Below are 13,671 nucleotides of genomic sequence, written 5' to 3'. Positions count from 1 at the left end.
CACCGATGTGTTTCTTCAAGATGAAACATGGGTGGCCTATGTCACACCAGAAACAAAGCAACAGTCCACGGAATGGTGGCTTTCAGATCCACCCAGAAAAGTGGAGTTTAAGCAAACAATTTCTGCCCGGAAAATCATGTGCACAGTTTTTTGGGACAGAAAAAGAGTATTGCTTGTGGAATTTCTGTCTCATAATGAGACAATCAATGCAGCAGCTTACTGTAAGACATTGCACAATCTGCGCTGTTCAATTCAGAAGAAAAGACGTGGCAAGTTGAGCAAGGGCATCGTTTTGCTGCAAGACAATGCCCGTCCACATGTGGCGAATCAGACCAAAGATCTCATCACATCTTTTCGGTGGGAAACTCTAGATCATCCTCCGTACAGCCCTGATCTTGCGCCCAGTGACTACCATCTGTTCCTGCGCTTGAAGAAACACCTGGGCGGTCAGCATCTTCATGACGTAGTCAAAACAGTGGTGATGCAGTGGTTAACAAGTCAGGCGGCAGACTTCTATGAGGAGGGTATTCAAAAACTGGTACAATGTTATGACAAGTGCCTCAATATTGACGGAAATTATGTAGAAAAGTAGATTAAGGTACAGGCTTTCATGTGAAAATAAAATTATTGAGATATCTTAGTACGTCTTTTTTTAAATTTCAAAATGGTACTTATTTTAAAAACACGCCTCTTAATTTAAAAATGCAAGACTATTATAAAGCAATGTAAACTGTAGGTTGAAATATCCACAATACTAGGGAAAGGATAGATTGATACTCACCGTAAAAGACGACCCACTGTTGCAGACAGGCACAACTACATGCCTGTTATATATTATAGATTTCAGCCAAAGCCTTCTTTAGCAAAGGAAACACACACATTCACACGAGCAAGCACACTTCATGTGCACATGACCATTGCCACTGGGAACTCTGACCGGTTGGAAGTAATGTGTGCATTACGTGTGGTTACTTTTGTGAATGAAGAGAGATATTCACATTTTCAAAACCCTTCAATTGTCTCCCACTGTATCACATTAGTTTGAAATTTGGCTCAAGGGTGCCTACAATCTTCATTCATAATGATGCAAAAGCAGGGTGTCCTGCAGCGTCACCCTCAGGCTCAGCAACACTTCAGACAGCAACGTGTGAACATGTGCAAAAAAAGGTCACAATTCAGAAGTCTGTATGAGGTGTAGGGTGGTTTAATGCCACATTATCACCAAATTTCACCACAATCCTTCCGCATGATGGGAAGATTGTCACACCACCTCTTACCCACATTTCACCCCTTCTTTTGATGCATCTCCAGTAGAGGTCATAACCCCGACACCCAGCACTGACATTGTGCTCTTTTCTTACGGGTGGCCGAAGAAGTCAATGAAACCACTCCTTCCCTGAGGCTTTGATCTCTACAATTTTCGCAGTTGGAAACGACAGTTTGCAGTGCAGTGTGCCTCTAAGAGACTTCAAAACCCATTCAGCTGAGTGGAGTCTCATGATTGCTATAGTGTCTGAGGGCAGGCAACCCCTACTACTGTAGGGGGGGGGGGGTGGCTTTCCTCCCCTCGAGTGCTACAGCAGCAAGGCACCACTCAGCTGAATGGGTCCAGTAGTACCTGACAAGTACATTTTAAAGGCGCTCAACAAACGTACGTGGGCGGCACTGAGGATGTTGCCAAATTGGGGGCCTTTAAGGGTCCCTTTTGCTATTTTATTGATGCACACATCAATGTCTCAAAAGTTTGCAGCACTCCATTTGGTTTTTTATAGCAGGAACTACTGAAATACAGGAGTTCCGAAGTTGATATTGGTATTATCATACTGGCCACTCACAATTTATTCTCTAATTTTTATGTAACAGACAGTTGAATCTAACCTCAGTTTCTGACAAGAAATTGGGCAGTCACCTCCTCACAACTGTGACTAACCAGAATGAATCACTATCTCTACGATAAGCAGTTCAACTATGAAGCCCAATACATTACACAAGCTTCCAACATTGAGTCATTTACGCCTACACAAGCCATTCTCTAGCATTTGATTCACATGTTGCTGTATGGGCCAATGGTCTAGTGGTAAATGTCTCTCACTTATAGTCTCAAGTCCAGTGTTCAGGAGCATTCACATTAATATTTTTCTCAATTCTATTCTTAAGTTTGTTTGTGTGTGCGAAATCAAAACAGTTATAATTTAGTCTCCTGGCATTCTTGTACAAGTAATTCTACAACAGGTTGATAAAATATCTTCCAGAGCATATTAAATAGTAAAAGAGAAACCATGTTCTCTTATGAGATGGTTGAATGGATTTGGAAAGAAATTAAGCAGTCTCACAGCTATAACATGTACGTATTAAACTAAATTATATTCAACAGCTTATCTTGGAAAATCCTTCTGTGCGGCTGGTCCCGGTGGAGGTTCGAGTCCTCCCTTGGGCACGGGTGCGTGTGTTTGTCCTTAGGATAATTTAGGTTAAGTAGTGTGTAAGCTTAGGGACTGATGACGTTAGCAGTTAAGCACCATAAGATTTCACACACATTTGAACATTTTTGGAAAATCCTTAGAGTGAAAAGATGATTGCACCTTCTACTCTTTTCACAGACATACGGTGTTTGCAAAGCAGACACTTGTGAATCATACAGAAAACTGAATATCACAACAGTAGATACCTCAACAGCCTTAAGCTGCTTTACTAATTGCTATGCCAACTAATACACAGCTAAACAGGTTGATACTGTAGCTATAATTAACAGCTTTGTCTGTCTAAATTCAGCTGCAACATTCACCTGACACACAGTTTGTAAATTCATGGAGCAATCAACATTCCGAGTGGCTCGGAATGTATTCTGTATACTGTCAGAGAATGGACTAAGATTAATATAAACATTACTTACAGAGTAATATTCAGCTGCAAACAGAGCACTACTTAAGGTCAGTTCTAAGAAATTACAACTTCGTAACTTTATGTAGTCAGTGGTAAGATATCAGGAACTAAACTAGAAATTAATGTGGCAGCTGCTGGGTGCTAAGCAGAAACCATGTGCTTAGCTCAGCAGGGTGGTCAGAAATTCCCGTTACAAATTTCTAGGACATGTAGAGGTAGTGAGTACAGAACATTTTGCATAGGAACCCCTGTCTGGAATTGTATCGTTTCTGTTCTACATCAGTTTCAATTCAGATGTGTACCTCGTCAACGTCTGCTTAGGACAAGAGAAATATCTCAGAGTTCCCTGTCCTGGTATGCAACAGGGTAGACACGATGACGTGTACTACTTTAAACGATCCCCAGATGTCACTTATTGTCCACTTTCCTGTGAGACCAAGTCAATACCTGTGCATCACCGTAGAGGAAACATGGTGCAGTACATGTTTGGGGAATACACAGACATGCTCCTTGTGTATGGTGAAGCTGGAGCTAACGGAAGAGCTGCTAGTCAGCTGCATCACAAACGTTTTCCACACAGTCACTCTCTATCACACAAACTGTTCGCCCAAGTTACACAACGGCTACGAAAAACAGGTACCTTCACCATGAGGAGGCAGGACTGTGGTGTTCCACGGCGACACCGCACTCCCGAATTTGAAGGTGTACTGCGTCACATTGAAGATAGCCCGTCAACGAGTTCGTGAACAATTGTGTGTGCAATGGCTGTTAGTCACAGTACTGTCTTAGACATCCTGCATGAGCAACAATTACATCCGTACCACTTACAAAGGGTACACCCTACGGGTCCAGCAGACTTTCCACAATGTGTCGTCTTCTGCACATGCTTCCTGCACCATTGCATCGACGCGCCTGTTTCCATGTCAAGTTCTCTTCACAGATGAATGTAGGTTCACAAGGGATTGTGTTCTGAATGCTCAAAATAGCCATGTCTGTGTGAACGAAAACCCTCATGCCGCACATGTTCAGGGATTTCAAGACAGATTTGGAATTAACATATGGGCAGGTGACTGGACCATACCTCCTTCCATCCAAGCTCACAGGTCCTGCATACTTAGTCTTCCTATGACACGTAATGGACCCGTCCTTGGAAGCTGTGCCATCGAATGTCCGTCAGGAAATGTGGTTTCAGCATGATGGAGCACCACCTCACTTTTCACTGGCTGTCCAGACACATCTCAACAGACAGTATGGTGAAAGATGGATACGCCGTGGTGGTCGAACTGCTTGGCCACCACGATCGTTGAATTTAACCCCTATGGACTACTTGTGGGGTCATATGAAGAGCCTAATTTATGAGACACCTGTAGAGACAGAGGAAGACCTGCAGGCACGAGTTCTGGCCACTGCACAAGACACTGAAGAGAGACCAGGTGGGATGGAGAGAGTGTACCAGAACATGCTTCGGAGGTACAATGTGTGTAACAATGTTGGTGGCCGCCACATCGAGCCACTGTTGTAATGCATCGGTAAGTTGTGGCTGGTGCCGTAGATGCTGGGTTCTTGTTGTTGTCGACTAATGTAAACCATAAGGTGTAAGTTGTAATGCAAATGCGTGAGTAATAACGGAATGAGTCAGTATTCTTTTCAAATGGATTGCAACAACTGTACTGTGTCACGCCTAAGTACATTCCTCATGTGGGTGTGGATGAGATAATCATCTGCACTGAAACTGTGGTAGAAAGGAAATGATACGTTTCCAGACATGGGTTCCTATTCAAAATGTTATGTACTCACTACCCTCTATATGTCTTAGAAGTTTGTAACAGGAGTTTCCAACCACCCTGTGTATAGTGTAGGTAGCCACCACCATATCTGAACATTATTCATCACCACCCTTTGGTCCCTTATGTTAATCACAGAATTGAGAATAAAATATCATGGGCCATTTTTTGGTTTATTGGCACTCCTACAACTTAACATGCAACTGTACTTCATCTCTGAAGGCAAGACACTAAGGGCTGTACTTAGCAGTGCAAGAGGTTTGGATTCACTTAAGAAACAGATGAGTTATGGAGACATTCTTCCTGCTGTTGGAGTGCTGTGAATGTTCAAAGACAAGTGCATGATCTGGTCTGCACTGGGTGAGGCGGAAAATATTCTGCAACTGCCAGTATGCTCTTCGTTCTGTTCATTGACGAAGTTACTAGTGGAGACAACAGTTACAACAGGTGATGGATACAAACCAGCATGCTTCTAAACTGCAAAATATTAGCTTTATCTTTCTCTGGGCAGAATGCACCATATTTCTGCCTACTAACTTGCATAGCACTAACTGTAAGAAGAACAAGTTTCCAGAAACAGATCAACTTGCAACCTTTTCTAAAAAATGTATATACTCTAAAAAGTGTAACTTTCACTACTTTCTTCCAGTAATATCCCACAAAATGTGCAGAACTTATGTTAAGTTTGGATGAACTGGTGGAGGTAAAGCTGTGAGAGGAACACGAGTCATGCATAGATAGCTCAATCAGTACAGCATCCGACTGCAAATGGCAAAGATTCTGGGTTTGACTCCCAGTTCTACCCATTCCATGTCTTACGCTGTGCTGTCTCTGGCAAACCTCAGTTTTTATTTATTTTCCCTAAACTTAATCATATTTTGCAAATTTCTACTCTACTTCTTGCTCAATGCTCAGATTGAATAAAGTCATGAATAAGCAACAACCCTGTTTCCCTCTCTTCTCAAGCACTTTTTCACCGTCATGTCTGACTGATAACTGCAGTTTGGTTTCTGTACAAGTTGAAGGTAACATTTCACTCCTGTTATTTTCTCTCTATTATCTTCAGAATTTCAAAGAATGTATTCCAGTCAACATTGCCAATATATTTTCTTCTATGTAGGTACCACTGCAAGAAATTTATTAAAAGAAGGTGGTATTTTTCCACTTCTGTATGTATTTTTATTTATTTATTGTTATGTTACTAGTTTCTGTCTTTGAGGCCATTATGTCTTGTTTAACATGTGTGAATGAAATGAAAGGAACATATAAATTTAAAGACGCTTCCATTTTAATGCACATAACAAATTTTTCTACTGCAAAAAATAACTTGAAAATGGCCTAAAAGCCAGAAACCAGTCAAGTACCAATAAAATAAGTAGGCCTACAACAGAAGAACCAATCCACCTTACTCATATCAGTAATATTGAAATGTCCCAACTTAAGATGAGTGCTTTCATGTTCTTCACTGAAGCTGTAAATGACTAGAATTTCCTTCAGTAATTAAATCATAGGAAAACCTCTGCATGCCTACTGTCCCCATCTGGTAGTAGTACCAGCTGTTGATTATCAACCACCTTCTGCTAATAATGAATTATTAGCCTAGTATACTATCACCACAAATTCTTTCAGGCATATGGTTTGGGCTAACAGTAGAAATTTCTGCTAATTACTTTCTAAATTTCTGTCAACTTCATAGTACCCATCACCAGAAGTAATGTTCTTCGATTTAGAGCCAATGCGGGATGTTAATTCTATGTTGTCATATACGAGGACAAGTTAGCAACATAACATACCAGTTAACATTTTCTTGATTATTGCTATGCAAAGTATATTTCCATAATGACAGTATTCTGTTTGTTGAAAGCTTTGTGTCTCTTGGTATATGCCTGAAATACAGACTGGACAAATTTGCATAATATTTCTTCTTTGTCGTATCCACCTATTTAACCTGAGAAAGTAACACACTACATTTCATTTGAGACAGTTCAACAAGGGACTTTAAATATGGCAGTGATTCCTACTACAAAATTTGTCTGCAGTAAAGGGTACCACGATGTTATGTCAGACTTTTCATAAAGTTGAAACACAACCCAATGATATTTACGCGGTCAGTTCCAGTAGGGTCAGACTATCAACGTTTGAGTGATATCTCATGAATTAACACTAGAAACAAAGGCCAAGTTTGCATGATTCAGGAATCGAAGTGAGGCACTAGTGTGCAGTTCCTTCAGGAGTCATTCCTAGGCAGCTGCTGAGGCAACACTGTGATAGACTTTTGTGATGTGCTAGGTTTGTGTAGTTTTAGAAGGGGAATCAGCGTAGCCTCATTTCATGAGTTGAAATGTAGTACCTACTGGTCAATCTGGTTGATAAAGCTGAAGATGATGTCAAAAGATGCACAACTGAGATGGATCAGCATGCAGTACTGAATGTTACTGGATACTAGCAGTGTATACCTTTAGCCACAGATAAACTGAATTGAATTTCTCACACAGAGCAGAATGATATATGCTTCCATGTTTGAGCTGAAGACAACCCCAATTTATAGCCTCCTCCTGCATTAGAAATATAGTTTCTTTGATGTTCTCTGAGATCTGGCCTTAATTCCTTGGAGTGATTAACAGTTCTAGATTGTTCAGTGCAGCTGTGACAGGTGGTTATCTACTGTAACTCTGTATCAAATGACAATGTGGCGATGAACAGTTAATGGAATTAAGGAACATGAGCAGTTTCTGGCTTTACTCAATTATCTGTAACGTCTTTGTGCCTGTGATACAGAATGTTAATTTGTCCTGTGTCAATAGATTCTGTCTGTACCACTGCAGTGCCACCTACACATTCCCAATGGCAGAGCAATACACGTGTCACTCAAACAGGACACAAGTTGTATCATTGGGTGTCCAGCAAATTTTGGGCTGGGCACATTACTGTTATACATAACAGCTGTGGCTGCATACAAAACTGTGTGTACAACAGTAATAAAACGGTGGAGTCATCCCTTTGAGGTGATTTTCACATCCAAATGTCGCTAAAGTACTTACTGAGTGGTAGATATTCTGAGTGAAAATGAATTATCAAGAATTATATCCCTAGTGCAGAGGTTGTGCAAAGAACAAATTCCATCATCCCATGTGCATTAAAATCTCTTAGGGGAATTTGATGGGAAAGTAGCTGTATTAACTCAGTAAGAGCTGACCAATGGATATGCTCATTCTGTGCCAAATAAATGTGAATGGCAACACTGCTCATAAGTTGGTGTGAAGGGTGATGAGAGAATTGTGGCAGCTGTCCTAGAATAGTTACAAAAAGCCCTTTCCCCAGCAGTCATGTAATTTCTGCTGATATGCACAGAAGGGTCAGACTGTTTAAATAGGGGTGTCCTAGTAACAATTGCGATACCTAACCTAGGTGTTAAGATTTTGAGCTCCTCCAAATGAATCCACTCAAACTCCTTCACCTCCATTAATGTGTTTTCCTTATGTAGGGCCTAATATGTTTTAGAAAGGCAGATGGGCTTTACAGAATGTATACATCACAATGCACAGTTAACAAATATTCATAACAGAAATAAAGTGTGTGGTCAAATGGTTATTTCGCCTCCATTTTCAAGTTAGACCTGACTTGAACATGATTATTATTTTGTTGAGATGACTGATTAATAGTAAGTGTTCATCTTTCATGTTTTGTTGAAACTGCAGTAATCACAAAGGTGTGATGGGTTTCTAAATAATGTTCACATTGCAAATAATTTAATGGGAAAAGTGGGCTTTATGGCAGGTTCAGATACAATAGAGGGCTGTTTCAGGGAATAATTATCAGAAAAAAGTTTTTTCTTTTTTTACAAGATTTTTTGCAGTTCAATATGTTGGTGTATGTGTATCAAAGAATACTTTTCTAAAGGGTAATGTGGTTAGAAAATACTATTATAGTAAAAATAGTATTACAACTACTTCGATCGGATGTGTCAAAGATCACGTATCAGTTCTAAGAATAAACACTAGGAACAAACAGTAGGAGTACCCAGTCAGTTAAGAACCGATTACTGGTCGGTCAGCACACGGTAGTGTGTGAATGACGGTGGTTAAGTGATTGCGAGAAGGAAAACACGTCTTTCATTTAAGGCACGCATCCTCAAGACCAGTACTTACCGTTGTAGCACCCGACGGACTTAAACTTCTAATGTTTGTTGCCCACAAGCAAAAACCAAGAAGACATATAGTCTAAAGACGTGTGTATCTATCTATCAAGCTATACTCACGAGTTCTGTCTCTGTTCCAAGCATGACACGTTATGGGATTTACTCCAAAGCTGTGTCTTTCCACCATTTCGTTTGGCTCGGTCTTCACCTGAAAACAGATGCATTTATTTTTCCTGTCAGCTTTTCAACATATCTGCAGGAAACGCCCAGATGAAGCGATAAGCACCAGGACCACTTTGAATGTAATATATGTTGAATTAAGGACATACTTGTCCCGGTCGCCGAAAATAAGGAATTCGCGGACTCTGGTCCGTCTACACGAATACCTTCTCCCGAAATTTCTTTTTCCTGTAAGTTTCAAACACCCATCTCTTCACGCTAGCCCATAACCATCAACTTAATGCAACCGCTCAAAGATGATTTCATCACAGTGCGTGTAATCATAACATTCATGTTTACAGGAATCTGAAATTGTATTAGGACTTAAAAATAACTTGTGTGTATGAAGTCGCTCTTTTTATTACTTTTTCCTCGCCATGTCCAAACTATTTACAGTATTTAGATCGTGTCCTTAAATATATAAAGGAGCTCATGGCTCAAATAACAACACTGCACGAGAAGCAATCAACTGCATATCTTTGCACTATGTTGTTTGAGTTGTATCAAACGTTTTGACAGGTAAACAATTAGCATTTTCGCGGTTACTGAAAGCGGTCATGACTACGCTAGAAGACAAAATTCTGGGTGAGAAAGTTCACTGCTACTGCAGCAGTAGTGAAAGTGATGAAGAGAAATCAGAAGATGAGAGTGAAACACCAAATGCCGTAGCGGGCGCTGAAGGAAAGTCATCGGATGTACCTACGCCTGACCCATACAAATGGGAGGGATATTCCACAAACACCGGCCCTAAAGGAGTGGTTCAGGATTGGCGGCGATATAAACAACTGGAGATTGAGAAGCGCGCCGAACAAGAAAAGGAGCGGTTGGACCTGATAAAAAAACTTTCCTTGACGTGTAGATCAGCATTAGATGAAGAGAGAGACAAAAACAATGAGGAGCTAGATCCCGAACTTGCAGAGCTTTTGAATGACGAGAACATTTTACTTGAATATCAGAAACAAAGGATGCAAGAAATGATGCAGCAGATAAGTTCGCTTCCAAGATTTGGCAAAGTTATAGCTTTGACCAGTGGAGAAGAATTCCTTGATGCAATAGATAAAGAACATAAATCTGTCACTATCGTCGTCCATATATATGAAGACCACGTACCAGCATGTGAAGCAATGAATGGCTGTCTTTTGAATTTATGCCAGGAATATGCGAATGTTAAATTTTGCAAAGTTATTGGATCAGCTGCTGGTGTCAGCAAACGTTTCAAAATCAATGGAGTGCCTGCATTGTTGGTTTATAAAGGTGGCCAGTTGGTAGGAAACTTTGTGCGTGTCAGTGAGGAGTTAGGCGATGATTTTTTTATGGAAGACGTCGAGAGTTTTCTTCTTCAGCACGGCATGCTTCCTGACAAATCATGTGTACCTGCAATTATAAGGCAACAGAAAGATGATGATGACGATGGTAATGCTAGTGACCTTAGTTTAGAGTAACAAGTATTCCAAGAAACTTTTATGAGTGCAGTTTGTAACTATTTCTAAAGTCACTATATGTTATGTTAACACAATTTAAAAAATTGTTATAGTTGATGCTCTTAATGTGAAATTATATATCTGTCTATCTGTGTATGTGTGTATCATAAAAGAAATGAGATATAATGTAGTGCTTTAGAAGCTACTGTTAAAAATATATTTGTGATCCATAAAATTTATTTACTGAAAATTTTTAACGCAACATTACCTTCTCAGCTCCTAAAGTTTTGAAGAAATTTATTTTTCAAGGTAGCTGTGTTTATGCAGGAAAACAAAACGTAATGAGTGAGGTTATAACATAACATTAAAACATTTAAATCATATTTATTTAAAATGCAACTTCATGTGTGTTGAGACTCAACCAAAATTTAGCTAACACAAACAGATCCATTTAATTAAGAAGAACACACATTCAGATTAGCAGCTACAGTAACAAGTTTTGGGTCGACAGAAACGTCCGATCTCACGCGTCGGCTTTGACCCGTGACGTAAGGGATACTAAATTGTTTATTACACAGTCTGTACTGCATCTAAAAATAATGAAGTATAAAGTAAAAATTATTTTAAACATTATTGAAGAGGAAAGAACAATGTTCTCTATTGAAGTTAACTTCTGTGACTGCAGATCAAGGAAACCTTAAGCTATATTAAGTAATAGTGAAGCTATATTAAATAATAAGAAGCTTTACTAAGTAATTTTTCCTGCTGCAGGAATCATTAGCACTGAATATAGTGTGGTATCTTAAAATAATGTATAAAGATCATTTTACAGTGATAGCTATAGAATTACACACACACACACACACACACACACACACACACACACACACACACAAAAAAAAGTATGCCAACAAAATCAAAATGTGGAGTCGAGTGTTACAAGGTAAAGGAGATACTTTTGTTATGACACTGTGATGCATATTTTATAGCTTTTCATAATGTTCAGTATACACACAACTAGAATTTGGTCACCATGATGAAAGTGTTTGTGGATTAATTATCACATCTGCAGATTGCAATATTATTTTGAAACTGGTACTGGTAATGTGAATATTTGTAATGTGCTTGTTTAGCACTCAACACTTTCTTTGTTTTTATTCTATTCCAGGCATTCTGTAGTTATGTCATTATCTTGGGCAAATTATTGTGCAGTGTTAATCCCAGATAGAAACTGCTGTATTGAGTTTTTTGGTTGTTCTTTCTTTGGTAAATGTAAGTCCAAATGGGCTCTTGCTGCATAATCACATACTGAACTATTTGTGACAGTGCTGCAATTGTTTTTCCTGATGTGCGTAACAGATTGGTAACTGAGCTCACTTGGTACAGTAAGGATAGGCTACCCATTTTTAAAACATGTCTTTACAATAAACATGAGTGCTACATTTAGCTAATATTCTCAAAACCCTTTTGTGCAGTTTGAAAATAATGTCCATGTTTTGTGTATTGATTAGCACCTCATCTAGGTCTGCAACTTCCTATGTTTCTAATTTCTGTGTTGTCTTCTTGACTTCATGCTTTGTTTTGTTACGGGATGCATTATTGTGCATCATTGTGCTGGCTGTGTAATTCATTGTTGGTGATACAGTTGTTTTAGGGATTTTTTTGCAGCTTCTTTGCAGTACCTGAGAAATATTCGTTGAAAAATACGGAAAATTTGCTATGATGATCAGGGCACTGTAACAGCTCAAGCCAAACATTTGTGATTTCAATTAACAAGGCTATCTTATTTAGATCAACACCTGTTTGTGAGCACTGTCCCTCTTCAAGCTTTTCCCTGTCCCACCCACTAGTAGTACATGATTACCTGTCGTAAAATCTTCACACAGAGGCCGTCAGTCTTCTGTCACTTGACTGAGCTCTGCACCCAGCTTGAAAAAACTGGTGAGCTGATACTCACCTTAACTTCTCCTGCAAGGGGAGCCCTACCCCTCTCTTTTGACTACAGTACTTTCTCCTTTCTAACATTAGTGATGTTCCTAGGTTTGGTGTTCATAAGCTTAAAGTCTGCTGCACATTTCCTACCTCTACTCCTGCTTGATCCCCTCTCCACCCAACTCTGGGAGCTGGAACCTGATAAACAAGCAATTACAGATAGCAATTTAGACACATACATAGCATACCACATTAGGAAACATTAGTTTCATGGAAAAAATATGGAGGAGAAAATACACACCACAGAAAATAAGTAATTGTTTTAAAATATGAAACTGTATTTTACAAATTAGTGAAAATTTATATCCATGCACTCATTTTAAGGAACCCTTCAAAATTAGTCAGTCATTCAATTTGCATACCATCTGCAAGTTACAATATGATGTGATGGTGGGTATGTGCTGCAAGATATTGTTCCATTGCCTGTAACCCTTGTGACTGCTGAAGAATACTGTGGACCATTTCTGTAATTTTACTGTCTTGGTTTATATAAAATTTGTCTGTAAACTCTACCGAACAGTAGCCAGTTGAAAGTATTGAGGGGAGCGTACAATTTCATAAACAGAAAATATTATCCCGTATGTTGTGACTGCATTTTATGTTGTACCAAGGTGTAATTATAGTGAATAAAAATACAAGATCACAAACTAAAATCCTAGAGAATAGTTTATAAATGTGGTCCATATTTTTTTACGTGAACTCGACTTCTCAAAATGTAGTTATGTTATAAATACTCACTTATACTGTGTTTATATTTGTCTGTCAGATTTTATAGAAGAAGCTGAGAACCATATGGGGAGATCAGTTAATGAAAATGTCCATGATGCTTGGGAATATCACAGCTGTTTTCATAAACTCCACTGAAGAAAAATCTGCTATCAGCTCCATTTTTTGAATGAATAATGTATTTCACTATCATTGATTTTGGGCTGAGTGCCATCTTCAGCCAAGAAATCCGCACTACTATCTAACAAAGGGCATACACGCAAAAATAGTTGCAGTGAAATAAATCATTCATTCAAATAGTGTACAGTTTTATATTCAGTAATATTTAATGTAGATTACTAAATCCAATTGGGAAGAATCAAACATTTTGTCAGAACTTGACTAAAACAAGGGATAGGTGTCCAGGATGAATTCTTTCTTTGCAGTGGAGTGTGCTCTGATTTGAAACTTGCTAGAAGATTAAAATTGGCCAGGACACAAATATGGGGCCTTTGATTTTTGCAGGTAA

At 39.1% G+C, this 13,671-nt stretch overlaps 2 protein-coding genes across 3 annotated transcripts in view; one reads left to right on the top strand and one right to left on the bottom strand.

Moving 5' to 3' along the window:
- Positions 1-9,295, bottom strand: part of LOC124605455 (actin-related protein 2/3 complex subunit 1A-B) — a 38,622-nt gene extending 29,327 nt beyond the window's left edge. The window contains exons 1-2 of one of the 2 annotated variants that reach the window (XM_047137140.1): positions 9,135-9,295; positions 8,926-9,013 (exon numbers count right to left, since the gene is read on the bottom strand). In XM_047137140.1, the coding sequence (XP_046993096.1) occupies positions 8,926-8,992 (67 nt within the window). In that variant the 5' untranslated portion in view covers positions 8,993-9,013; positions 9,135-9,295. Of the gene's footprint in view, positions 1-8,925; positions 9,014-9,091 lie in introns of both variants that reach the window. The other variant, XM_047137141.1, reaches the window with a different exon arrangement.
- Positions 9,296-9,503: 208 nt separating this feature from the next.
- Positions 9,504-10,665, top strand: LOC124605456 (phosducin-like protein). The gene has a single exon (XM_047137142.1). It carries the CDS (start codon positions 9,582-9,584, stop codon positions 10,464-10,466), a length of 885 nt encoding a protein of 294 aa, XP_046993098.1. The 5' UTR covers positions 9,504-9,581; the 3' UTR covers positions 10,467-10,665.
- Positions 10,666-13,671: the final 3,006 nt, after the last annotated feature.

The sequence above is a fragment of the Schistocerca americana genome, chromosome 3, assembly GCF_021461395.2.
Source record: "Schistocerca americana isolate TAMUIC-IGC-003095 chromosome 3, iqSchAmer2.1, whole genome shotgun sequence".
NCBI lineage: Eukaryota > Metazoa > Arthropoda > Insecta > Orthoptera > Acrididae > Schistocerca > Schistocerca americana.
Note: the sequence above shows the minus strand (reverse complement) of the source record. Positions and strands in the feature narration are given on the sequence as shown.